This window comes from Eremothecium cymbalariae, chromosome 1 (genome assembly GCF_000235365.1).
Source record: "Eremothecium cymbalariae DBVPG#7215 chromosome 1, complete sequence".
In the NCBI taxonomy this organism is placed as follows: Eukaryota; Fungi; Ascomycota; class Saccharomycetes; order Saccharomycetales; family Saccharomycetaceae; genus Eremothecium; species Eremothecium cymbalariae.
This window is the reverse complement of record NC_016449.1, coordinates 573,998-600,917: the sequence shown is the minus strand read 5'-3', so window position 1 is coordinate 600,917 and position 26,920 is coordinate 573,998. Positions and strand designations below refer to the sequence as shown.

At 37.8% G+C, this 26,920-nt stretch overlaps 13 protein-coding genes and 1 further gene across 13 annotated transcripts, besides 1 other annotated feature; 9 read left to right on the top strand and 5 right to left on the bottom strand.

The window, feature by feature from the left end:
- Window positions 1-1,659: 1,659 nt before the first annotated feature.
- Ecym_1294 lies at window positions 1,660-4,376 on the top strand (the record flags this gene model as incomplete).
- A 301-nt stretch (window positions 4,377-4,677) lies between these two features.
- Window positions 4,678-5,589, bottom strand: LST8 (TOR complex subunit LST8; the record flags this gene model as incomplete). The annotated part of the gene is made up of 1 exon (XM_003644301.1): window positions 4,678-5,589. The coding sequence occupies one exon, from the start codon at window positions 5,587-5,589 to the stop codon at window positions 4,678-4,680; it is 912 nt and encodes a 303-aa protein (XP_003644349.1).
- Window positions 5,590-6,159: 570 nt separating this feature from the next.
- SIS1 (type II HSP40 co-chaperone SIS1) lies at window positions 6,160-7,203 on the top strand (the record flags this gene model as incomplete). Its single annotated transcript, XM_003644300.1, has 1 exon — window positions 6,160-7,203. The coding sequence occupies one exon, from the start codon at window positions 6,160-6,162 to the stop codon at window positions 7,201-7,203; it is 1,044 nt and encodes a 347-aa protein (XP_003644348.1).
- A 615-nt stretch (window positions 7,204-7,818) lies between these two features.
- On the bottom strand, window positions 7,819-9,162 carry CBF5 (pseudouridine synthase CBF5; the record flags this gene model as incomplete). The annotated part of the gene is made up of 1 exon (XM_003644299.1): window positions 7,819-9,162. One exon carries the CDS (start codon window positions 9,160-9,162, stop codon window positions 7,819-7,821), a length of 1,344 nt encoding a protein of 447 aa, XP_003644347.1.
- Window positions 9,163-9,425: 263 nt separating this feature from the next.
- Window positions 9,426-10,841, bottom strand: STP22 (ubiquitin-binding ESCRT-I subunit protein STP22; the record flags this gene model as incomplete). Its single annotated transcript, XM_003644298.1, has 2 exons — window positions 9,426-10,697; window positions 10,770-10,841. The coding sequence occupies 2 exons, from the start codon at window positions 10,839-10,841 to the stop codon at window positions 9,426-9,428; spliced, it is 1,344 nt and encodes a 447-aa protein (XP_003644346.1).
- A 210-nt stretch (window positions 10,842-11,051) lies between these two features.
- VMA9 (H(+)-transporting V0 sector ATPase subunit e) lies at window positions 11,052-11,463 on the top strand (the record flags this gene model as incomplete). The annotated part of the gene is made up of 3 exons (XM_003644297.1): window positions 11,052-11,059; window positions 11,161-11,241; window positions 11,334-11,463. 3 exons carry the CDS (start codon window positions 11,052-11,054, stop codon window positions 11,461-11,463), a joined length of 219 nt encoding a protein of 72 aa, XP_003644345.1.
- A 1,759-nt stretch (window positions 11,464-13,222) lies between these two features.
- Window positions 13,223-14,065, top strand: LDB16 (Ldb16p; the record flags this gene model as incomplete). Its single annotated transcript, XM_003644296.1, has 1 exon — window positions 13,223-14,065. The coding sequence occupies one exon, from the start codon at window positions 13,223-13,225 to the stop codon at window positions 14,063-14,065; it is 843 nt and encodes a 280-aa protein (XP_003644344.1).
- Window positions 14,066-14,643: 578 nt separating this feature from the next.
- On the top strand, window positions 14,644-16,155 carry PGS1 (CDP-diacylglycerol--glycerol-3-phosphate 3-phosphatidyltransferase; the record flags this gene model as incomplete). The annotated part of the gene is made up of 1 exon (XM_003644295.1): window positions 14,644-16,155. The coding sequence occupies one exon, from the start codon at window positions 14,644-14,646 to the stop codon at window positions 16,153-16,155; it is 1,512 nt and encodes a 503-aa protein (XP_003644343.1).
- Window positions 16,156-16,638: 483 nt separating this feature from the next.
- RER1 (protein retrieval receptor) lies at window positions 16,639-17,196 on the top strand (the record flags this gene model as incomplete). The annotated part of the gene is made up of 1 exon (XM_003644294.1): window positions 16,639-17,196. The coding sequence occupies one exon, from the start codon at window positions 16,639-16,641 to the stop codon at window positions 17,194-17,196; it is 558 nt and encodes a 185-aa protein (XP_003644342.1).
- A 335-nt stretch (window positions 17,197-17,531) lies between these two features.
- Ecym_1285 (uncharacterized protein) lies at window positions 17,532-18,680 on the top strand (the record flags this gene model as incomplete). Its single annotated transcript, XM_003644293.1, has 1 exon — window positions 17,532-18,680. The coding sequence occupies one exon, from the start codon at window positions 17,532-17,534 to the stop codon at window positions 18,678-18,680; it is 1,149 nt and encodes a 382-aa protein (XP_003644341.1).
- Window positions 18,681-18,975: 295 nt separating this feature from the next.
- Window positions 18,976-19,184: a sequence feature (centromere 1).
- Window positions 19,185-20,279: 1,095 nt separating this feature from the next.
- CDC10 (septin CDC10) lies at window positions 20,280-21,266 on the bottom strand (the record flags this gene model as incomplete). Its single annotated transcript, XM_003644292.1, has 1 exon — window positions 20,280-21,266. One exon carries the CDS (start codon window positions 21,264-21,266, stop codon window positions 20,280-20,282), a length of 987 nt encoding a protein of 328 aa, XP_003644340.1.
- Window positions 21,267-21,652: 386 nt separating this feature from the next.
- Window positions 21,653-22,219, top strand: MRPL32 (mitochondrial 54S ribosomal protein bL32m; the record flags this gene model as incomplete). Its single annotated transcript, XM_003644291.1, has 1 exon — window positions 21,653-22,219. One exon carries the CDS (start codon window positions 21,653-21,655, stop codon window positions 22,217-22,219), a length of 567 nt encoding a protein of 188 aa, XP_003644339.1.
- A 331-nt stretch (window positions 22,220-22,550) lies between these two features.
- Window positions 22,551-24,293, top strand: Ecym_1282 (uncharacterized protein; the record flags this gene model as incomplete). Its single annotated transcript, XM_003644290.1, has 1 exon — window positions 22,551-24,293. The coding sequence occupies one exon, from the start codon at window positions 22,551-22,553 to the stop codon at window positions 24,291-24,293; it is 1,743 nt and encodes a 580-aa protein (XP_003644338.1).
- Window positions 24,294-24,760: 467 nt separating this feature from the next.
- Window positions 24,761-26,212, bottom strand: CIT2 (citrate (Si)-synthase CIT2; the record flags this gene model as incomplete). Its single annotated transcript, XM_003644289.1, has 1 exon — window positions 24,761-26,212. One exon carries the CDS (start codon window positions 26,210-26,212, stop codon window positions 24,761-24,763), a length of 1,452 nt encoding a protein of 483 aa, XP_003644337.1.
- Window positions 26,213-26,920: the final 708 nt, after the last annotated feature.

Here is a 26,920-nt window from a genome sequence, read left to right as displayed (position 1 = left end):
ATCTTCGTGACATAATCATACTGAGAGCGCGCCTATTATTCTGGCAAAGATGTTGATTACAAAGGAAAATGCAAGTAAAAAAGAGTTAAGTAGAAAGAGAAGGATGAAAACAGGGGAAACACGAATAGCCTTTCCATCAAGATTAAGAACGGTATACGTAGAATGAAAAGGATGCTGGGTACTTTCACGATGTCTGATTTCATAGAATGGTTTAGATTTTGCCACGTGCTATTTTTGCATATTCAAATCCCAACCCATATAGCATTACGTGTTAATATTCCAACAAAGTATTACAAACCGTGAAACTTTTCCACTGGTAATTATTTGCAGTGAAGACGTAACTTAAAACTTTGGGGTTTTTGGTACCAGTGCTGCGAATAGAGGCACATCTTTTGTAACATTTAAAAATGTGCGTGTTCTAGCCTCTTCGATATGCTGCCTTTTTCCAAACTAGGCACACTATGTGCTCATAGTTTTTCTCGAGGGAATCCAGGGTTCGCATTGAGCTTTGAGCATTATTCCTTCCAAAACAATCGGTTTCTTGGTTAGTAAAGAAATGGTGCTGACATTTTACGGGACCCAGATTCAAACGTAGCGCTCTAAATCCCGTGAGGGAACACGTCTTAGATGTACAAGCCCCGCGGGGATCTGATAGATAGTTTTTGAACAACAAGTTCAAGCTAGTCATTCAAGCTTTTTTCCATTGTCTGTTCTCTTACCTGTAAGTAGCTCTTTTGATTTACTACAATGTGCCAGATTAGCCATGCGGAATTAAAAAACAAAGTACGTAAAGAATATAATGCTTTTAGGGTCATACAACGCCTAGATTTGGGTGAGATCATCGCGATTTAATAGGATTCAATATCGCAGTTGAGAAACTTCGCCATGACCCCCTACATCCTACTACCTCTCGCTTCTTCCTCTATTAGTTTGTTGATTTCTGTCCTGCGCATCGCTCAGTGCCTAGCTTTGTAGCGAAAATCTTAAAATGCGCACAATTGGTTGGATGAAGCAATATGAACACTGTCGCGTCCCCCGACTCCAGCTATAACACTATCCCGTCTTGCTATTTCTTGATTTCATGGATTTGACCTTCCTGTGTCAGAAGTCTTCACGGTATAGGGGTTTTTGGTAAGCGTCTTGCATCATTTGTAGGCAAGATCAGATTCCTGTATCCCCTATAGATATCTAATCCGCTTCATACGTATGCACAGAATCTGATATTTAGCTAGTGATAACCGTTTCGAGCCCCAAGGTATGCAATTGTACATTATAACTACTAGCAAATTACTAGTTCTCTGTTATATTCTACTAAATCTAGTGAATTCAATCAAGCCAGATCTCTACATCGTTTCTTTTTTAGTTTCTTTTTTCTTCCTTCTATATTGATATTTTTTGATTCAATCCATCAAATTAATAGAAAAAAGCCATCAATAATCTTATCAAGTAGTTCTGATAAAAATCGTTTATATTATTTTGAACTAGTTGTCTGGTGTCAGTTAAATTTATAGAACTAGTTCTCTAGTGTTAGTTCAGTTTATTTTGAATTTCCAAGTCATTTCATCGTAAATTTCGATTCGGTTTGTTGTGTGGAAGTTTGCCAAATAAGTTGTTGATAGATTAAAAAGGTAGACGTTTGTTAGTAACCTCTGCTATCCAATGAATGTTGATCAAGGAAGCCAGGAGCAATGGCTTAATGCAAACATACTTAATAGAAGTAATCATGACACGTCTAGTGGTACTCCCATGAATACCGGACCAACTTCGCTGACGACAGTCCTTACCACGTCTAATTCGAATCCTTTATCTTCAAATGTTGCCAATATTACAAACTCTGATGCCACAACAACCCAATCCTCCTTACAGCAGCAGTTGATACCACAGCAGCAACAACAACAGCAACAACAACAACAGCAACAACAGCAACAACAGCAACAACAACAACAACAACAACAACAACAACAACAACAACAACAACAACAACAACAACAACAACAACAACAACAACAACAACAACAACAACAACAACAACAACAACAACAACAACAACCTCCGATGATATCCAGACCAGTGTCTTCGAATTCTACAGGTGAACCTTCTACTGGACAATTACAAAATCTGCTGCAACAACCGTTGTCTCACCAAATATATCATCATCATCCATCTTTGAATCCGCATCATCCTCATAATTTGCAGTTTAGCCAAGGGTATTTACCCAATTTGCTTCCTCCAATAAATAGTAAAAATGGAGAACAGCAACAGGGTCAACAACGGCAACAACCGCTACAACCTCAGCTACAACAGCTGCAACAGCTGCAGCAACAGGACCAACAATCTCAGGCAGTTCAAGTTAAACAACAATCACCTGATGACTTCACTCTGTTACAATCTCAATCACAACAAAATCAACAGCACCAGCACCAACACCAGCATCAAATCCCGATAAATTCAATTCCAATCACTTTAACACTTCAACAGCAGTCACAAGATTCGTTACATCAACATCAACATCAGCCGCCGCCGGCTCCACAGCAACAGCAGCAAGAACATCAACAGCACATGCAAGTTCAGCTACAGCATTTTCAACACATTCAAGATCTGCATCGCCAACAACAACATCATCAATTTTTAATGCAGGAACAGGAACAACGTTGGAAAAAGCGGAAGGTTGGGGATCCTGTCCCACAATCAATTGTGCCTCCGGAGATTACCTCCAAAAGGACCACACAAGAAAACATATTGAAATTAGTTGCATTGAGGAATAAAGATAAACCTTTACCTGAGTATGCTACCATTGTTAGGGCTGCCGAAGTTGAAGTATTGAATATGGACTCTGATACTCATTCTAAACCCGATATACAAGCTGCTGAACAACATAGAGAGCGGGAACGTCAAGTTTACGCTTTGATTTGGCTAATGAATAACTGTGTACCGGACGCTGAATCCTATGTTCCACGAGGTAGAATTTTTGCCCAATACGCAGCTTCTTGTGCTTCCAACAGCTTGAAACCATTATCACAGGCGACATTGGGTAAGTTGATAAGATCTTTATTTCCTCATTTGAAGACTAGAAGGCTTGGTATGCGTGGCCAATCTAAATACCATTACTGTGGTTTGAAGTTAATGTCACCGCTTTTAATGCCTGACGATATTACTACTTCCACTGCTACTCCAACTTCCAGTTGCATGAGTACCCCAGTTACAGCAATCAGTGCTAATTCTGCTTCGATTACATTAGATGGTAATTCTTTCAACAACAATAACGCTGTTGATTCGACATCTAATAGCGTTACTGTATTGAACACTGGTATTCGTGCTGTAACTCCGTCTAATGGCATGTTTAAATCTATTTCAGGTGGTGATAGCAACGGTACCGCTATGTCTTCCTTTTCTGGTTTGCGTGAAAACATGAAGTTTATTGAAAACTTCTTTTCTACGACGTGTGAAGAGAAAGTCGAACTTCCATTGGCATTCCCATCGATTACCCCATACCTTCCACATAGTGTGGATATGGACATTGCATCATCCGTAGAATCACTCTACAAAGTTTATTGTAATCAATTATTTGAAAATATCCGTTTTATGAAATTTGACGATCTTTCCTCTACTTTGGAATCTTTCTCTTCTGGATCCATTTCTCCACAAATGTATAATCTATTCATTTCAGAAGAACTTTACCAATGGATTAAACACTCAGATTTAATTACTTACAGAGCTCTTGCTAAGATGCTTTCGAGCTTAATTGTTGAATTCGATGAAATACCGGATATTGTTTTAGACAAGCTATGCCAATTCTCAACTACTTACCTCGATTTAATTATTAAAACCACAATAGATTTACCATTGCCCATTGTCACCAGTAAAAAAGAATTGTATCCCAGTTTATTCAATTAGTGAAAAGATTAATTAAAGTGATAGATACAGGGAAAAATGCATCCAAGATAATTGCTTTGGAACAAAACCGTAATGGTATGTACCAGGACTGGGGCCAATATATTAACCTAGAAGACCTGATAAGTACTGAACTGTCCCATTTTGATGAACATTATCCCAAGATGAGGGAGCAGATGATTTCTTTTGTCGAAAAAGATTTGTTAGGCCTTCTGAATCCGGAAGCAATTCAATTACAAGGGAATGTCACCAATGGTGGCACCTTGTTAGCCAGACTTGCGAAAAAATTATGCGATTTATTACAAAGCTGGAAGCACCTACCAGGTAGATTTGTTGCATTGAGCTTTATAAGCTTTACTACCTCGATATTGAGGGAGTTATCTCTCAATGATGCTCAAAGCTTTGGCGCCTGGTGGGTTTTCAAGTCCTTCATCGATGAATGGGTGTATTGGTGTGGCGAAGTAGGTTGTTTTTTGGATAGGTAGCATGGGGAATAGGCTCACTTCAGGCAAGCCCCGTAACCTACTGTATTTCGGCTGTGGCTTTGTTTCCATTTTTATATCTATATATGTCCTCAATATTTTAATACTGGCATGCTTTCATTTATTGCTTCTATCCCTCTGTCTACTCAATGTGTAATAGTAATAAAGGGGATAAATATCTCGATTGTTTTTTATGGGCATCCTATTCTTTAATCCTTTTTAAAGAGAGAATCTGTAGGTTTTATTTCTTATTTATATTGCTACTTCTGTTGCTATCTTGTAGAAACCGTTGATCCCTTTCTTTCTATACATCATTCAATGCGACACATACAGCACCCTTATGGTGACCACCGTACTGTCTTACGATTTCTCTTGTAGAAAGATCCCAAAGCCTTATATAATGATCAGAACAGGCTGTGACCAAATATGCGCTGTCTGCACTGAATGCACAATCCCAAACCCATCGCGAATGAGTATCCAGCGTTGTCTCTAATTGGAAGTTGTCTTCGATGCTCCATACCCTTGCCGTATGATCAGCAGAACAAGTCGCTAAGTGCTTCACGTCAACTGACAATAATACCCTAGTAATATACTTCGTATGTGATCTGAACTTGGTAACAGGCTTTAAATTTGCAGTATCCGTGTGATTTGGCATTTTCCAAACATAGCAGTTCCCCTTGTTACTTCCAGCAACAAGCATTGAACCATCACTTGCTATAGAAAGCGATTGCAATGGGGTGTCGTCTTCCAATGCCAGCTGATGCGTACACTGATTCTCTCCAAGGTCCCAAATCTTGATATTACCATCCTGATCGCAAGAAATAAGCTCACCTTGGTTTGGATGTATCACAACCTCATTCACAGGTGCATTATGTTTGTAGTTTCTCTGCACTGATGGCGTCCTTACATCCCACACCTTGATCGTACCATCTTCACTCGACGAAACCATCCATTTATTATCCTGCTGAAATGCTATCGACGTTACATTCCCACGATGCCCCTCAAAAGACGTCACAGGATTAGGGTTCGTTGTCCGTATATCATATAGCCTCACATGCAAATGGCCCCCTGCAGCCAAATATCTCTTATCTGAAGTAATTTCCAACCTATTCACTTGTGAATCCGCATGTTGAATAGTCCTGGAACACACACCGGTAAGCGCCTCCCAAAATCTGATCGTATGATCATAACCCGCAGATGCTAATATCACTGACATATTCCTGATTTTCTCTGAAGAGCCTTGACACCTTAAGACACCTTAGCCTTGCTCCTTTTTGCCACGATTGTCCCGTCGATAACATTGTTGAGCCATTCAGTACCCACGTCCGCATTCTTTTCTTACACCTAACTCGTTCCATAGAGTTCACAATCATTACAAATTTTAACCACGCATTCCCTTACACCCATCAATACATAACTTACAATATAACTAGACTCGCATATTCATATTGCCCATATACTGGCTCCAGTTCAGATCTATGCTTGTCTAAATTAAGATCACATGCTAATCACGTGAGAATTCATGTGTCTCGACGCTTTGATTCACCAGTTTCTTCCAGAAGATTCTACTGTCTGCACAAATCAGCTTCACTGCAATCACTTGAACATTCGCAGGGTACTCGAATAAGTATATATAAAAGCGAAGAAAGAGCGCACATGGCCAGACATCGGCCTGCAAGCTTGGGGTCGTTTTCTTGGATGTGTACAGGCTCCAAATTGTTGAGTTTGAGACACAAGTGATTCAGTCCTTGGTTATTATTAAAGTCAGAGTGTGTATTTATTAGGGATGGTGAAGGAAACTAAGCTATATGATCTTTTGGGAGTATCACCAAACTGTAATGATGCAGAATTAAAGAAGGGGTATAGGAAAGCAGCTCTAAAGTATCATCCTGATAAACCTACAGGTGATACTGAGAAGTTTAAGGAAATTTCAGAAGCTTTTGAGATTTTAAATGATCCCAATAAAAGGGAAGTGTATGATAAATATGGTCTTGAGGCTGCAAGAGGGAATGGACCAGCGGGTTTTGGCGGTCAGGCTGGTGCAGGAGGTGGCTTCAGTGGATTTGGAGGTGGAGGACATGCGTTTTCCCAGGAAGATGCGTTCAATATATTTTCCCAATTCTTTGGTAATAGTGCTGGAGGAGCGTCGCCATTTGGATTTTCCTCTGGCGGGGATGAGTTTGGGTTTGGTGGTGGCTTCCCTGGGGGTGCTAGCTTCCACTCCACTTCTACTGGGATGCCAGGTGGGTTTTCAGGTATGCCAGGCGCTTCGGGAATGCATTCGCACTCTCATGCTCAACAAGAGGAAAAGGTAGTACAAGTAAATCTTCCTGTAAGCTTGGAAGATTTATATGCGGGTAAAAGGAAATCATTCAAGATCACAAGAAAGGGTCCAAGTGGTATTCCAGAGAAAAAGCAGATCGATATTCAGTTGAGACCTGGATGGAAAGCAGGTACGAAGATTACGTATAAAAATGAGGGTGATTATAATCCGTCAACGGGAGGAAGACAGACATTGCAGTTTATTATTCAGGAGAAAATGCATGATTTCTTGAAGAGGGATGGCAACGATTTAACGTACACACTACCATTGTCCTTCAAGGAGTCTCTACTAGGCTTCTCGAAGACAGTACATACCATTGATGGAAGGCAAATATTTATCTCCAAGACTCAACCTGTCCAGCCAAGCGAAGAGTCTAGATATCCGGGTCAGGGTATGCCGCTGTCGAAGAATCCGTCTGAGAGAGGTGACCTCATAGTGAAATATAAAATTGATTATCCAATAACCTTGAGTGAACAACAGAAACTTGCAATTGCTGGTAATTTCTAAGACACCGTTAGCATTGTTAGAATTGGAGCCCGAGGACTCTTGTACTATAATTTTTTTTTATTTTCAACATTATTTTGGGTGTGAACACAGTGTTAGTCTTATCCTGGATCCACGAGTTATGGATCTATCGAACGATTTCCTAAGCTTGAAAGTAAAAAGGTTACATTTAATCAATCCCTTAGGAGGTATCACATTTCGATCACTTTTTTTTGTCAACTTACCTGATAAGATATTAAGCATACCTTTTCATTGCATATATATAATTCCACGTATACGCCAATTATTTTTATGTGTGTATGTTGGTAAATAGTCCAAATTGAAGCACTACTCAAAATACTAGGTTGCCTATATTTTCCTGTATTTAGTTCCTCAAATGATAGAATTTCTTTTAAAACTACAGAAAAGCGTTAGTTGAAAGTACAATATACATATTTGATAGAAGATATATTACTATGTTCAAATATTTGGTTACGGGTTTTTTATGATGCGTAGAAAGAAACTTGAATAACCAAGCAACCATGACTTATTTATTTCTTGGACTTCTTCTTCTTGGAGTCAGAGCCTTCTTCATCTTCGGCCTTTCTCTTCTTTTCTTTCTTATCCTTCTTTTCCTTCTTATCCTTTTTTCCTTCTTTTCCTTCTTATCCTTCTTTTCTTCTTATCCTTCTTTTCTTCCTCAGCATCGTCTCCGTCTTTAGCCTTTGATTTAATCTTTGGTTCCTCCGTCTTTACAATTTCTTGAATTAGAGGTGCTTGTTGTTTTTCAGTTGCTGAAGTTGAAGCTTCAGCTGTTTCCAATGTGACGTACCCCTTCTTCCAGTCCTCTGGAGTATTTTCATTAACACGGCCGTACTTGTCCAACTTACCATCTGCTTTTAACTGCTTCTTCTTCTGTGCGACTGGACCCAATCCCCATCTTCTTGGGTACAAATCTCTTTCCATGATACATCTCTTGACCTTGGCAACCACACCGTGATCGCAAGTGGCTAAGTCAACAGTGGACATCTGAGCTATAGCCACAGCAATAGCTTCACCCTTAGTAGTAATCAAAACCACCTCATCGTATAATTCAATGCCTTCTTCATAACGTAATAGACCTGGAATCATCAACTTTGCACCGTAACATACAGCATTAACAGCAGAATCCTTCACAACGATTCTCTTGTAACCAACTAACAAGGTTTCTAATGGTTGAATGATCTTTCTTAGGTACGATTCATCCCTGGTATTGTCATACACCCACTGTGCATCCAATACATCATGTAGAGTGACCAAATTATCGTTTTCCGATAAGGCACCAGATCTTACACGGCGCAACTCCTGCATATGACCGCCAACACCTAGAAGCATACCCAAGTGAACACAAAGGGTCCTCATATAGGTACCGGCTTCACAGGAAGCCCAGAAAACACCCAAATTTCTCTTATTGTCAAATTCTATCAAGTTTGAATCATAAATAGTACGAACACGTAATTGACGCTTCACCGCAGAGATTAGTGGAGGTCTTTGGAACAAAGCACCGGTCAAGTTTTCCAACGCCCTACCCAACTCTTTTTCATCTTTCAAAGCATCGTGCAACCTCACAATACAAACATATTCTTTACCAGCACCTTGCTGTGATTTGACCAGTCTAGTAGCCCTATCAATACATACAATCAAGCAGCCAGTAACCTTTGGATCCAAAGTACCAGAGTGACCTGTTTTTTCGCAACGCAAAATACGCTTAATCCAAGCAACAACTTCATGAGAAGATGGATTTGATGGCTTGTCTAAGTTTATCACACCAGAACTAACATAAGATTTCAAGTCTCTCTTTAAAGGTGAAGCGCCATTAGGTATTGGGGTATAATGACCGCTTCTGACTAACAATTTATCATAGTTCTTCAATAGTAACGGCCATTCACTAGTGTCTGTGGATGGAACCACATTTTCCGGTTTAATAAAATGTTCGTCAGACATTATTTAATGGTTCACTCGATATACGTTGCCGCCTTGAGATTTATGAAGAATAAAACAAGGTCAAGCTTTTACTTAACTTCTTTACTCTTTCAACCTGATGAGATGAGTTCAAATTGGTTGAAAATTTTTTTCCAGTAAAACAAGAAAAAGAAACGATAAAAACTATGATCTACATGCGGGTAACACCACTGTCAACCTGACGACTGTTGAAACGACAATAATGAGGGTGGTTAAAAGCAAATCGTTGGGATCATGTTCGTAACCTATTTCAGCAGCTTTACTATTTTGTCTATGTGAACTTTAGTTAAGAATTGATCTCTGGCAAGCATTCTTGTCTTCTTTACGAATATATCTACTGAAATCTTGCCCTGATTTAACATTTGAGATAGTAGTTGAATACCATCAGAGATTGCGTGGTGCTTGGCCGTCAGTTCATAAAGCTGATTTAGTGCGACTGTTTCGGCAACAATGTAATCAATCAAATTAAATGAATCTTGTGGATATTTTTCTTTGAATGCGCTATCTTTGTCTAGTTCTTCGTTGATTTTGGATATCTCCTGGTGCAACGTTTGAGTATTCTCCTTCAAGGTACTTCTCAACTGTTCTAAGTTATTCCATTCATGTTTGTACAGAAGATAAAATTTGTCAATGGCACCTTTTATCATTGAAGAACGTCTTCGCCACTCCATATCGTAGTTTGGTGCCGTAGATGCTGCTAATTCATTAATAATGGTTTGCAACGTCTGCAACATATGGCGATGAGTTTCATCTCCATGTTGTGTTAGAGTTTCATCATCTAAGAAATTTGGAAATAGGGGCGACAGAGGTTTTGCAGCTGGCACCGCTGGTGAAATTCCCGTGTTTCCTACGGGCCTTGGTGGAAGTCTGAATGAAGTAGCACTAGCTGACGGGGATAAATGCAAATCACCAAAGTCATTCCCGAGGGAATCTATAGAGTTCATAAGTTCCATGCGTGTTAATATGCTATTCGCTTCTGTATCTGTATATCTAGGGGGTTTCGGGGGTAGTCCAGGCGTGTCGTATTTGCTAGTAGATTTGCTCGAGGAGGAAGACGGAACCTTTGGAGGAAGAGACGGAGATTTGACATCAGTTCGTACTTCAAAAGACTGTAATTTCTGAGGTACCTGTGGTGGTCTTTGTAGAACCTTGAGGGGGAAATTTCTCCTTATAGCATTCCTTAGATCAAAAACAACCTTCAATAAATTGCACTCTTCAGGGTTCCATGAAGCAAATATAGGTAGATAAAACAATCCCTCTGAGTCTAAATATTGGCTCACCTGTAATTCATGTCCATTTATTAGTTCAAAGTCAATATATACCATTGGGTGCATTATGGGATATTCGGAAGGTACCCATATTAGTATATCTACATCTTCAATTTTTCCATAGAGACACAAGAGCAGCTCTGAACCACCAATCTTGTTTGTAAACACTCTACTTCTAGGGGCTAAACTTTTCACATTGGACAATAACGCAACTACATCATGGAAACATGTCCTTGGATCGTAATAATTCTATTTGAATTATGTTAGTAACAGTAAATAGGGCAACCAGATTCACCTTTAAAATAGGACAAGCACACATACCGGTTGAAGAACTTGGAACAGCCAATCTAGAACTCGCTGTGGCACATCAAAATATACCTCCCTGTTTTCCATATATACCTTGCAATGTTAGCAACTCTTGAATGTGAGTTTTGTATGTTTCAGTAGTCAACTAACAGATCAGTCAATATAATCGGAGAAACACACCTTTAGTATTTGCAATTTTGATAAAACGTAGAAAAGGGTCGAAAAACATAAACCGAACAAAAGCCATATTCTATTGCAGGATTCAACAATCAACATAAAGGTTCACCACAATACAATATGAGTTTGTAAGTGCATCGATTGTTAACTATCTCAACTATTTGGCTACACTTTTTTTTCCGCATTTCTCATCTCACTAACCTGACTACCCCTTATCTTTTCTCTACAGCTATACTGTTGTCGCAACATTCCTATCTGTCGTTCTAGCATCTGCTGTCTTTTGGGTCTTTGCTCCAAAGGAGAATCAAACGTATGCTACATCTCGCATTTTATTATTATCAAGATCTTCTTTTACAAACTGTTCGAACTTTACTAACAAAATTAACTACTCTTATAATGTAGCGTTTGGAGGAGTACAGTTATTCTATCAATGGCAATGATGTTTTTGATGTGGGCTATAACATATTTATCCCAAATACACCCACTAGTGGTCCCCCGTCGTTCAGACCTAAGGCCTGAGTTTGCAGAATAAGACCAACTCACCACCATTTGAATTGCATGTAATTTAAGCTGCTGTTGTTTCTGTACATTATTATAACACAAATCTTCAAACTATGATGAACGAACCATGTGTAAACCAGAAAGGAGGAGAAACAACCAACCCAACAAGTAACTGAATAAATAAATAAATAGGTAAATAAATAACTGATAGTAATTCGGGACTACTACAGCTTGAATATAATTAACTTAATACAGCTTTTCGAGCTATTTTACGATTGGAACTATAGAAAGACAAAGAGACATGAATAATCCATTAAAAAAATTCAAATTCAAATTGAATTTGAACCGAAGATTAAAACAATACACGGTTGTGCGAAGAAACTCCCACATGTGCTCTCGCTCCCCAAGTTGAAGGGGTCTTCTTCTCTGACTCGGCTAACTGTTTCTCGCTGCGCTGAAAACCAGCAAACATCACAGTATTTCACCTATGAAAACGGCTGTCGCCGAACATCTAAAACAGCTGTACCTTTCCCGGTACTACTATCGAAAAGATGGTACCTTATTCACCATGTTACAGTAACTAGTTAAGTAAGAAATTAACTAACACTCCGCCGCGGGAGCAGCCTGACCTCACACATCTACTAGGTCGAAATGTATACCGCACCCTGCTGCAGCCCCTCTCCTACAACAACAGCTCCAAAAAACACAGCAAAGTTAATACCAGACAGACGCAGGGTGGATATATCTTACTATCACCTAAAACACTGACTGCTGCGTCGGAGGAACACCATTGTCGCCAAGGTAAGAGTGCAAGATTCGAATGCTCAACGAAGTCAACTCCATAGAACAATCGCTCTCTCCACCATATAGCATAAAACCCGAGACAAACCACACCATCACATGTGAAAATACTTCACTGATGAGCTACGCTTCTACGCACTCGCCATCAACACCCAACCACGGCCTAAATAATCACTGCACAGCAGCTAAGTAAACTAAATGTAGAGAAAACGCCATCCCCAGACTGCACTCGGAAACAGCAACTGGATACAAGGCGTACGTTCACACGATCCAACAAATGAAATATCCCTGCGATGTATCAAGGTGCAGGCATACCATTTCTTGGCATTTTCTTCTCCATTAAACAGAACCCACCAGTCCATAGAGTAAAAAGAATGTGGGGCAGAAATAGGAGTGTGCCATACGACAAAAACAAAACTTCTCTGTCTTCGACGCAGTCGAAGACCAGGTCTTCCTTCCCCTCTCCAAGAGAAACCCTCTTATAATCTTATAAGCGTTGTTCCTCAACAATTGGAAACTTTATCGTTCGAAGCACCAGAAAAAAATATTCTCCGCAAAGAAGATATTATACAGGAGGAAACCCTACACTGGAGGATCTCAGGCAACACCTTGCCCCGGTCATATTCCTCAAAACAAGTATTTCCAAACGACAATAATGCATTCGGTATGCATATATATATAAAGGAGAAAATAAATATAAATAATATAAATAAAAGATTATGCAACTTTTTTCGAATGTGGGTATATTTTTCGTTTTTAAGTTTTTGAATGCGGGTTTTTATAAGGTGATTTGCGCCGGGTAACGTTGTTTTGCCTACGAGAAGAATAAATCGTGTTCAGGGTTTTTTATCGAAAGATAATAAAAGGCAGGGGGAATTGAAGGTGATTTTAGGAATATTATTATCGAACGGGTTTTTGGATTAACGGGGCCTCCCTATGAATAGGTTGGAAGGGAAGTGGAAGCGGGTCTTTTAACAAGTAGAAATAGTATGAGTGGTAATGATGATGCAGGCTTGCTGTTGGAGGTGATGAATTTAATGTTTGGAAATGGACAGAATGCTGTCGCTATAATTTCAAATGTAATATATCAAGTTTTGGTCAAGCCTGTGCAGGTCATTCTTTCGATGATAATATGGAATCCTGTGGTAATTATAAAGCGGGTGTTGGGGAAGTTTGCGGTGGTTCCAGTGAATGCAATTTTATGGGTTTTTTTTCGAACTTCGTTGCAGGATTTATTCGCAACCGCGGACGTCAAGAGTGCTTTTGTAATAGCACAAGTGTGTGTTCAGTATACTATAACCACTGCTGTGGTGGGTTTAATCCTTGGGCTGGTCTTGGGGGCTTTGTTAGGGTCATTGCATCGGATTATAAGGGTTCCTGTGCTGTATATTACAGTTTTGCCGACATATGTGGAGAGACTATTTGTATATATTGATGAGATAAGCAACTTCGTACGGCGGATTTCGGAGCTTGGTATGCGGAGTATTCCTCTGATTTCTAATGATGCTCTTAAGGAGGAAAATAGTGACAGTTTATTTGCAGATTTGTTGGATTCATATGAGTATGAGTATGGACATACTGAGAAGACTAAGATAGACAACTACCGGCCTTTGACACCTGTCAGTGCGCCTATTGATGAAGTGGATGAGGATCGGGACTCAGATAGATCTAACGTGTCGTGGTTGAGTAATATTTGGGACAGTATTCAGGAAACGGGAACTGTTAGGACGGATATTGAGGAGTTGAAAAATAGTAGTGATCGTAAACTAAAGGGATACAGCAGTGGTTATTATGATAAACTTCATATTGAGCACTTGCATCATCGCAAGTAAGGAATGGGAAATGAAAAAATAATATAAAAGTAAGAGAAGAGAAGAGATAATGTAATAAAAAATGTAATAATTACCTACCTACGAACATAAAAAGAATAAAGCTTATTATACTTGATAGCATTCTGCATTATTTTGGATTTTGGTATTCAATATCCTATTCAAGTTCAGAAAACCTGACAAGCATTTTCATGAGGCATATATACCCATCCATGGAAGGAAAAAAATAATAGTAGATATATATATATATATATAAACTATAGTAATTTTAACAGATAAAATTCATATAATACATAATGATTATAGTAGCTTTCTGCAGCAAGCAATGTTTCGTATTCGAGTTGGGCAAGTGCTTCACATCATTGGACTAAATATTGGTACATTGACAGATTTAATTTCTGCATTGACGCCAGTCCCAGACCTGCATCTATATATCACGTGAACAGAAGAACGAAAGAGCGTTAGAGCTTCTACCAACCAACGATTGCTCGGCAGGAAGAGAGAATATTGCGAACCATCTGAGTTTAGTTACGGGAGAGTGAGGCCAAAATCCTGGATATCAGTAAGGTTACAAGTGTACTATGTTTCATGTTAGGAGAACATATTTCACCCAAAAAGCTATTACTGTACCGATGTCGAAGTGTAAGTCAAGTTTTACAGACCTAGTCAAAGACAAGTTATCCTTTCTAAAGACCAAGTTCTACTTTGAGAAAAACCATATTGAGGTTATGGAACATCCGGTTGTATTTTATGAGACTTTGAAGGATAAAATAACCAATGCTGAGGATCGAATTTTTTTTGCATCTTTATACATTGGTAAAACGGAAACTGAATTAGTTAAATGCATAAATGATGCCTTGAGAAGCAAGCCTAGGTTAAAGGTATTCTTTTTAATCGATGGATTAAGAGGCACTAGAGAATCTCCTGATACTTGTTCGGCTTCTTTGTTGACCCAATTGGTGAAGGAACATGGCGACAGAGTTGATGTTAGACTGTACATGACACCTGCTTACTCTGGCTGGAAAAAGGCATTACTTCCAAAGAGGATTAATGAGGGTATTGGTTTACAACATATGAAAATCTACGGTTTTGATAATGAAGTAATACTTTCTGGCGCGAATTTATCCTTTGATTATTTCAGTAACAGACAAGACAGATATTATTTATTCAAATCTAAAGCATTCACTGATTACTATTTTAAACTACACCAACTAGTGAGCAATTTCAGTTATCAGGCCAAATACTTTATAAATCCTGAAAAGTATTTGTTACTATGGCCAAAATCTAATATAACAGTAGAGCCAAGTGTTGATAACTCAAAGTTTTTAACGCAAACCTCCAAGCTTTTAACAAAATTTTTAAATGAAGATCATAGTCAGCTCATTGATAAATCTCCAGAAAACTTGAAACGATATCCAACGGTTGTTTATCCAATATCTCAATTTACTCCGTTGTTTAAAAAATCTAATGATAATTCTACTGAAAAACCAAGTATATTAGCACTTTTATCATCATTGAATTCTCCATCTAACAGGTGGACTATAACAGCCGGGTACTTCAATATATTGCCAGAAATTGAGGAAAAACTGCTAAGTTCACCCTCCAATACGGGTACAGTGATTACTGCGTCTCCTTGTGCAAATGGATTTTACAAGTCGAAAGGTATATCTAATTACTTACCTGATGCTTATTTGTACTTATCCAAAAAATTCCTTGAAGGCATTCATAGTTACGGTAAATCGGATACTATATCGTTATATGAATGGAAAAAAGGTATTGTAAATACACCTGGTGGCTGGTCTTACCATGCAAAGGGTATTTGGGTCTCTGGCGATACGGAAGATGACCCTAGACCTGTTGTCACAGTTATAGGGTCTTCTAATTATACTAAACGAGCGTATTCGCTGGATCTTGAGACTAACGTTATCGCAGTTACTGAAGATGAAGAACTCAAGAATATAATGCAACATGAAGTAGAAAATCTAATGTCTAATACCCGAAAACTTGCACTGGAGGATTTTTCCACTGACTCAGCAAGACACGTTAGTACTAGGGTTAAAGTGGCCACTGAGCTATTGGGCAGAAAGCTGTAACAATCTCTCTATGACTTGAATTTAAATATTTGACATCTGTACATAATAATTTAAGTGAAATAGCGATGTAAGCAGCCCACCGTAATTTACTTTATTGGGTGTACTAAATATAAGAAAAGCCATACATTGAACGATCCAGTCCATTGTGTCTACATATAAACAACATGATTCAACGAATGAATCATAAAACTAACCGTCATAAATAAACGTCATAATAAACACAACTTCTAGATCGTACTTTTGGCTGAACAGATCGGCCCAACTGTAACAGGGCCTGCATGTTTTTTCAAGTAAAAGTTTATTCTATTTATTCCCAAAGCAGAACTTCAGTTCGCGGGATTTCGTTTCGGAAGACTGAAGTTTTGATCTTGATTTTGAAAAAGGATGTAGTAATAACCTTCGCCACTTAAGCATCTTTATAAGAAAAACAATACAAAGATCAAAGGCTATCGTCGTCGTAGGTCTTCATATTCATCAGAAACAATGAATTTTAATGAGGAACAACAAGAAACGTCAAGCAACAAAGCGGTTGTTTACTTTAACAAGTATAAAGCCATGTATCAGTTTTATCTGGACCAAACTACTCCTCATCTCAAATATAGATGGTCTTTGTTAGTGGGATTGCTTTTACTCTTCTTTTTGCGTATAGTGACCAGTCAAGGATGGTATGTGGTATGCTATGGATTGGGTATTTATTTACTCAACCAATTCCTGGCATTTTTAACTCCAAAGTTTGATATGTCCCTACAACAAGACTCTCAGAATAATGAATTAGAAACTGGAGAGATGTCTGACGAATTCAAACCATTTATCAGAAGGTTACCTGAGTTCAAGTTCTGGCATAATGCTACTAGAGCTACTGGCATTGCGTTGGTATTAACTTTATTCACCATATTTGATATTCCAGTTTTTTGGCCCATCTTGTTAGTGTACTTCATTGTGTTATTTGCTTTGACGATGAGAAGACAAATTGACCACATGATTAAATACAAGTATATCCCATTAGACATTGGAAAGAAGAAATATACCTCTCATAAATGATGTGTTGTATACCTCGGTTATTGGCAGTCGGTACACTTCCAAAAGATAATTGTTTTAAACTGTACGATTTTCAGACTAAATTCATGTAAATTATTCAACAAAGCCTATATATAGATTTTGGTAACTCATTTCTACCGTTATTCCTTATTTTCTATTAGTTCCAACAACACTATGACAGATCGTCTCCATAGGAATACACGTTTATCATAAATCAATTACTAGTCATGTGATTTTTGAAATACAACTTTTCTGTATAAGTTGCATTGCACTTCAACTAATGTTCCGTAATACTTCTGAAATACGAATAACCAAAGGAACAGATTCTGAGTTGTGAGATGAAGTTAATCAGCCGAACCAGTGGTAGCTACAATGAATCCATAATCACATTATTACCTCAAGATAAGGAAGATTTGTTTACTCTATACAATATTATTAATGTTGATGATGAACTCATATTCAAAAAGAAAGTCACCCTAAAACTTGATCAAGCAGGAAAGAAGAAGTCTGCAGAATTGCTGAAATTGCGCATTAAAGTTGTATCGACTGATTTTGAACCGCAGCACGAGTTTTTGAAATTTAAAGGTATTACTACAGAGGATGAGGGTGGGAATGCCAACCAAGATGTCGCTATTGGAAAATTCTTCAGTTATCCTGTTAATTACCAATATCCTTTTACTTTAATCAAAAGTGAGTTCAACTCTTATCATGAAAAATTATTAAAAGAGGCCTGCAATATTTCCAGCCGTTCAGATATGGCTGCCGTCGTATTACAAGAAGGAGTAGCACATATTTGTCTATTAAATTCTTTTTCCACAACTCTAAAGCACAAAGTTGAATATAGTTTACCCAAAAAGAGAAGAGGTGTTGATATTTTAAAGCATAATGAAAAGACTGAAAAGTTTTACAAGGCGATTTATTGGTCAATGTTAAGACATTTTGATTTAGAGAAGCTAAAGGTCGTTTTAATATGTTCGCCAGGCTTTTATGCCAAGAGTTTGTATGAAAAGGTACTCCAATATGCTCAAGAAGAGCAGAATAAAAGCCTACTGACAAATAAGTCAAAGTTTGTCGTGGCACATTGTTCTACTGGTTACCTACAGGGGATAACTGAGGTACTTCGTGATCCTGCTTATTCAAATATATTGAAAAACACCAAGAATACAAAAGAAATTTATACTATGGATAAATTCCTCAAGCATTTAAACGATGATGACTATAAAGCTTGGTATGGTGAACAGGAAATTATGAAAGCTTGTGAATTAGCTGCAATTGATACTTTATTAATAACAGACACTTGGTTGAGATCAGATGACATTAAAATCAGAAAAAAATCATTGGAATTGACTAAAAATGTGGAACAAATGGGGGGTGATATTGTAATATTTAGTTCCATGCATTCTACAGGTGAAGAATTAGATAATTTAACTGGCTTAGCCTGCATACTAAAATATCCTGTCCCTGACCTTGACGAAGATTTTGAATAGTTATCAATTTATGTAGTGTGCATACCGTTCTACTAATAAGGGTTTAAATGCTGTTTATGATCTTTATTTTGGTATAATTAGACAGAGCACATATATCTAACATAATATTTAGTCTTCAGTATTTGAAGTTTAAGTTGTTAATAGTTATGTTAGAATTATTTCTATAAGATGGATAATATTATATATATATGCTCTATATGTTAAAATATCTATTTTATTTAATATGTTTATCATATCCCACCAGACTCAAAAAAAATTTCCTTTAACAAAAATATTAAGATTTGAAAATTATCACATCACATGATCATTATTTAAAATATAAATTGAATTTATTATATATCATATAATTTTTTAATTTTAAAGATATTATTAACCTAAATAATATAAATTAATTAATATTCTAAAATATATAATATAGTATATTATATTCATATATATTACATTTTATAAATATAAAAATATTTATTTGTGTAAGGTTTCCGAACATTAATTTTATTTATAAATTTTATAAAATTATAATAAAAACACTTCAATTATTTTGGTATATACTACCTAAATATTCTATGATTTAAGTTGTCCTTATAGTTATTAAATATTATTGAAATAAATTAACCGTTATATCGGCTATATGAGGCTTTTACATTGTTCTTATTATTGGAACTTCAAGCTTTTGTAATGAATTAGTTGTGGTTATTAATTTTTTGTTTTGGTTTATATATCTTTTATGACATTTTTTTTCGAATGTGACGTACGTTTTCTTAATATCAAGTATATAAGTTGAGAAGTTATTTATTTTACGTAGAATAATTGGAGTAATATTAACAAAATAAAGAGAACTTCATTTAAACGGTCTGACTAAACCCGTAATCATCATTATAATCATTTCTTGATTTTAATTTGGAATTAAAAGAAAATGATTTCTAATTTGGAGCTTTGAAGAACCAACACGATATATCATTAATTTCAAAAAAAAATGTTTTTAATGATTTTTTCTTTATATGCAATCTTTATAATAAATATCCTATGATATTATATAGGAAGTCGTTTTTTTGTTTTAAATATGAACTACGATAGAATTTTATATGTGAGCCACTACAGGTTGTAGATTAAATTATACAGTTTATAATTTTTAGATAAATTGGATGTGCATGTTAGTTAGTATATATGATATACTCTTAGTATATATGATGTTTTTTATGATAATGTAAATGTTTTCAAAAAAAGAAAGGGTTTCCAAGAGTAATAAAATGTTTTCTAGTAATTAGTATGCTGAATTTCTTAGCCATTCTATTTTATGCTCTCGAGATATTATTTCAACTTTCTGTGTGCCTATTTTAAAGAATGGTTTTTATATTTAATGTTCACATTTTTTTGTAAGAGTTCCTTAAGTAATAGAAAAGATTCAGTTAATGCTAAACCTCTGTATTTATACGCATTTAATCTGTGTGAGTTTAAAAGAGCCACCCAATTGTATTATACCATTTAATCTCTCAATGAACCAACTTGAATTGAAGAGAAAATAAATAAAGCATATCATTATGGTTTTCATTTATATTTAGATTCATTGTCAAAAAAAAACTAATTATCGAAATCAGTTTTTCAGCGCAACATATTCGTGCTAGAGTTTTGAGAAGCATGTCCAATGGCACGAGAGTTAGCGTTCTCCTTTAGAGCAATCAATTGTTTCGACCTGAAGCTTTCATAGTGAATCAATGCCGTAGTCTCAATTAAGTCTTGCAAGTGGGTTCTGATTAAAAACTCCCTCAAGTAGACAAACTCACATTGATTGATGTCCTCTAGATTTATAGCACCCCAACGTGTCTTTCTACCCCTGGCAACCTCGCCATTGATAGTGATCTCCTTTTCGGAACCCACAACAGCAAATGGAATGATGGACCGTATGCTATCATTTAGTTCCAATTCCTCTGGCGTTAAATCATCGGAATCATAAGGATATATTCTAAAGCTGTGTTTTTTGAACTCGTGTTGAATAATCTCCCTAAACTTTGCACGTTCATCCATCGTTAAAGTGTCCGCCTTTGCAATAACAGGAATAACATTGGTAATGTCAGTTAACCTCTTCAAGGCAGCAATGTCTAACTGCGTCAACCCTTTACCATTAGGCTGAATGAAGTATAAGACAGCATGAACACGTGTATCAACAATATGTTTTTCACGTTGAGCAGTCAACTCCTTACGCAAATATTGAGAGTGTTGTTCCTTAATATATTTGACAATAGGTTCCCAGACCTTGTCATTATTAATCTGGTCACCAAAACCAGGCGTATCAATACAGTTAACATTCAAACGAACCTTGTCTTCGATTAAAGAGTGGTAAGACACCTTAATCTCAGTAGTCTTGGTGATAGGCTCCTTGGTAATATCCTTTCCGGTCGAAGAGTCAATCAAATGAGAAGCAAATAAACTGTTAATCAAAGTACTCTTACCTAAACCAGAGTGACCAACAACCATAATATTAAACTGAAAACCCCTCTTTAACAAACGGTGTTCAATTTGCGCCGTAATAGTATCAAAACCAACATAAGAAGAAGGCGTGACAAATGTAGAATCAGCAACTGAGGACATATTTTCTGATATTTTTGAGAGCTTACTAGTGCTAGATGTTAAGAAACTTTATCTTCCTTAGTTAATGAAGTAATCTGATATACTTCCACCCAAGCAAACAACTGGAATATGTGTTTGTTTAACTTTTGAATAAATTGTCAGGGAGGCGGATTTGTCAATATTCTTTGTAGTTGTTTACAAAAAAAGACGCGTTGTTATTAACTCGAGAAATTAATTAATTTCCATTTTTGTGGAGCGAATCATGATAGCCGGGTAACCCTTGGCATTGGTGGATTTTTTTTAGCTTGAAAATTTTATATGATAATATACTCGAAGTATCTGTATAAATGTCAATCATAGAGCCATAGGAGGATTCTTTTGGGTTGCTGTCTTTCAGAAGGTTTGGTATGGCTTTGAATTTTTCTATAAATAGTTGTGGGAGGCTGTTGTTTGAGCGTGCGACACAGGTGTTTCCTCGTTTAGAGATTGGAGGAGGAAGTGGAGCTTCTAATGTAATGATTCCAAGGACGTTATTGGAGATGCTTCAACGAAGGTTCGGAAACGCAAATAATGAAGAAGGATATCAGTCAGACAATGGGATAGTGCTGGCGGTACCTAAGAAAAAGGTGTCTCATCAGAAGAAGAGACAAAGGCAGTATGCGCCTGGAAAGAAGCAGCTGCAGATGATGCATCATTTGAACAAATGTCCCTCGTGTGGCCATTATAAAAGACAGAACACTCTCTGTATGTATTGTTTTAACGAGATTCGTCATATCTGGAAGACGTATACGAACAAGCCCCTAGAGGAGCCGTTGCAAGAGCAGGAATTATCGGATCTAGACAAGCGTTTGTTGTATCCGGGGAAAAATGAGACGGAATACTTGGAGAGGTTGAGAGATAAGGATAGTTATCTAGAAAAACGTGTTAGAACTTTACCTGTAGAGGAGAAGAAGACGAAGGGTGGGAGTGAGTAGTGAGTTCATTATATTTGCGCGTATTGTATTTTGGAATTGAAAGCTGTAAATAGGGAAATACGATTGATTGCCGAACATAATTTGACAGCACTTGTTATTAGTGATTATAAACGGTGTCAACATAGGATCTATAACGTGTATATAATAAGATAGCATTTTTACCTTATACATTGTGATAAGTTTATGATTTCGTTTCTACGTGTGTGTAAAAAAAAGAAACGTGCGTCAGCGGAAAAAAAAAAGCGAAGTGAAAAAAGATTACTGTGATGATGATGATGATGATGATGTATAATACATATATACATATATAACCATAGGGAGACCCACGGCGATGAATCAAGACATTAAAAGGACAAGAAAGATTCCAAATTACCGTGTGAATACTTTTATGAGCGCTCCTGCGCATCCTTTGGGTATCAAACCATCTGGAAATGCTCTTTTACAAGGTTTAGATACAAAAAAGGACAAAGAACTTAGGAAAAAGTATTTGGGAAAGTTAGCTGAATTCCCAGAGGAATTGCTTGTAGAACTGCTCTCCTATGTGAGTGAACCTAAAGATATGCAGAACTTAGGGTGTGCCTCTCGAATGCTTTATGCATACACATATGAAGAGGAGATTTGGAGGAAATTCTACACTAGAGAATTTAGCAGATTGGAAAGGGAACAAGGTATATCAAATAAAGATTCCCAGATATATCCATATAATTGTAAAAAATGGAGAGGGTCTTGGAGAAGGACGGTATTAAAATTGGAAGAAGAACAGGAGGTTTGTCTTCAATGTAATGACATATTATTTTCTGATATACTGTACAGACCTTATCAGTGTTCACATATTGATTATCAAAATCTGTTTAGAAAGATAATCGATTTTGAGAAAGGATCTTTTGATTTGGGATATAATATGAACCAGGAGTTTGGAATTGATAGGTTTGAAAATTCAGATTTTGCTTGGGATAAATTCAAGAACGAATATATAAACAAGCCCTTTATTTTACAATCAAAAAAAGAGCCAAATAGATGGCCATCGTGGGACTTGGAATACTTGGTAAGCAAATATCCTCAAGTAAGTTTTCGTCAGGAAGCTGTGAAGTGGGAGTTATCTTTATATGCCGACTATTGCCATAAAAACAATGATGAGTCTCCGTTGTATTTGTTCGATTGCAACAGTGAGGCTATGTCCCAAATCAAAGATAAATACCAACCACCTGAAATATTCTGTAATGACTATTTTACGTTATTCCAACAAGATGGTATCAATTGCAGACCAGACCATAGATGGTTGATCGTTGGGCCCACAAGGAGTGGGTCCACTTTTCATAAAGATCCAAACCATACCTCTGCCTGGAACACAACCTTAAGCGGGATGAAACTATGGGTCATGCTACCACCGGATGTAAAACCTCCTGGGGTTTCCACAGATGAGGCTGAGGAGGAAGTTACATGCCCTGTTGGTATTGCAGAATGGATTCTGTCCGGGTACTACAACGATTCGGTGAAACTAGCTCAACAGGGACAGTGTAAGATAGCGGTAACATTTCCAGGAGAATGCTTGTATGTACCAGCAGGATGGTGGCACACTGTAATTAATTTAACTGATTCTGTAGCTTTAACTGAAAACTTTGTCCCTGAGCCTATATTACCCAAGGTGCTAAATTTCTTTAAAAATAAAAAGAACCAAATATCTGGATTTCATCTGAAAGATTTAGCAACTTCAATTGAGATGTTTTTACGGAACAATAACGAGTGCAATAACGAGTGCAATCGACTCGAATTATTCGTGAAATTTTTAAATACCAGAGAACAATCAAATTTAGATAATGAAGACTGTGGTGTTTTAAATACTTTACAGTTCGATCCTCCAATTTACGAATTTTTTTTAGAATTGATTTCAAAGTCCGAATACAGGGATAAATTACCTGAAGCAATTGAAAAGTTGGTCATCATGGAGGATGAGGAGGCTAGAAAGAAGGAGCTTTCACTAGCCAGAGAACACGTTAGAAGGTCTGCCACATGGAACAAACTCACAGAGCAATCTAATGAATTATTTTCGTTCGGTTTTGGAGATAGTAATTAGCCTTCAACATTTTAAATACAGAAATAAACAATTTAAAAGCATTCATTTTTTACTGTTGGTGAAAAGCCAGTGACGGAGATCCCCACCGAAATGCAGCTTTTTTTTCAAGTCTCGAGGGAGAGGCGGGCTGCGGCGCGGTGCGGCGGATCTGGGCGGCCGTTGTAGCCAATTACGCATTGTCGACAAACAATATACATACGCATAATGGCGGAATCCTCGAAGAAATGCAAGACCCCCTACAATGAACAAAAAATGTAATAACAGGTAGAGAAAGAAGGCAGAAGAAGGACACCTATTTTCGTTAACATATCATTATTTTTTTAAGGAAAAGAAACATAAATATACACAGATATATATATATATAGCGCCAGTCGAACTTCAAAAATCAGACCAACCCCATGCCCCTCTCTCTCATACAAACACAATCACACTCACATACACATACAAATATCAATAAAGAGTCCTGTTCAAGAGCTTGTTGCCGTAATCTTAGCAACCAACTCCTTAAACTTCTCAGTACTAAACGACTTTGGTCTCTCAATTGCAGTACCAACAGCCCTATCAATAATCAACTGAGGCAAAACACCAAATGCTCTGGAAACACCAAACAACACAGTGTAGAAAGAACCCTCAGTTAAACCGTAGTACTGCAAAAGAACACCCGAATGGGAATCCACATTAGGCCAAGGGTTCTTAGTCTTACCATGTTGCTGTAACACACCGGGCGCTACCTCATAAACCGCAGAAACCAACTTGAACAAATCGTAATCAGGGAAATGCCTCAAAGCAAACTCACGCTGCGCAGTATACCGTGGGTCGGTCTTCCTCAACACTGCATGCCCATAACCAGGAATAACCCGCCCTGACTTCAAAGTATTCCACAAATAAGCCTCGATGGTCTCCTTGGAATAATCGCCCTTAACCTCCTCACGCAACTTAAACAACCACTCCAAAACCTCCTGGTTAGCACGTCCATGTAAAGGACCCGCCAACCCGTTCATCCCCGCAGCAAACGATAAATATGGCGAAGACAACGCAGAACCAACCAAATGTGTAGTATGCGCTGAAACATTACCACCCTCATGGTCCGAATGCACAGACAAATACAACCGCATCAAATCCACAAACTCCTTATTCTGAAACCCTAACAAATGCCCCAGATTCTTACCGTAATCCGCATTAGGATCAACAGCGCCTATTTTGCCGTCTTTGAACACATTCCGATAAATCTTCGAAGCAATCACAGGCAACTTCCCCAACAAATCCAAAGAATCCTCAAACGTATAGTTCCAGTAGTCCTTCTTTGCCACCCCCTGAGCATAAGCCTTTGCAAACTTAGACTCCGACTCTAACGCCGTCACAGCAATAGAAAATTGCGCCATGGGATGCAAATCCTTTGGCAACCCGTCCAATAAACGAATAACATGCTCCGGCAACTCGGAACGCGACATCAAATCTGCAGATAATGCCTTCGCCTGCGTCTCCGTAGGAACCTCTCCCGTCAACAATAACCAAAACAATGCCTCCGGCAACGGCTCTTGACCATCCGCCGCCTTTGGAAGCTCCTGCTGAATCTCCGCAATTGTCCTACCCCTAAAGCGGATCCCTTCATGAGGATCTAACACAGACCCTTCCCAAACAATCCCGGGAATCCCGCGCATACCGCCGTACGCCTGCTCTAACAATACCTGACCAATAGCCACCTTCCCATGTTGCTTTTTAAATTGTTTGATCTCCTCCGCCTTGCTTGGAAACACCTCCGCAAACCGCTCCTTTAGACTCTTCTCCCCGTTGCTGTATTCACGCACCAACAATGGCAGTCTACCCAGCCCAACTCTACCTCCTCCTACGCCTCCCGCCAGAACACCTTTAATACGCCTAGAAACTCCGCGCGTGCTCGCCGATCCGACTGCTTTCATCTTGCGTATATATCTTGTATTAGACTGCTTCTTTGTCTGCTTCTTCTTCCAACCTACACTGAACCGTTCTCGACTATACTTAATCTGAACAAGGGGCGCCCACGGTCAAACAGTAGCTGGATTGATAATCGAAATGGATTGATAACCGAAATGGATTGAATCGAACCGAACTCGCTTCCAAACTTTGGGTTCGATTAAATTTTTTTATATATTATTAAATGGAAAAAACCTTGAAAAATTTAGTCAAATGCTTTTTTCTTTTCTCCCCTTCTCTCTCTATCTGGGAGGGGGGTTTCCTATGCTTAATCACGCTAAATTGCTTTAATTACGTGCGCGAGACTTTGTCAATACTGGCGGTATCAGACAACAAAAATTACAAAAACAAAAAAACACAAGATTACTGGGTGTGCACCTACTATCTATCTATCTATCTATATATATATGTATTGGACATGCACTCCCCCATCTGACAGATGCAAAAATCTAACCAAGAAGCCTGCCACTTCCGTAGAGTAATTTTTTATTTTTTTTGTTCTATATGATGATATCTAGGTATATAGAAACAAAGACGGATATTGATCTAACCAGATTTTTTGGTTTCCTTCGCTTCAGTAGGAGAGAGAAAAAAGATACGCCAGAGCGGTAATAAACATGCGGCTTTTGGTGCGCGAGGCGCGCCCAGTCTCTGTTCGACGGTTGTGCATTGAT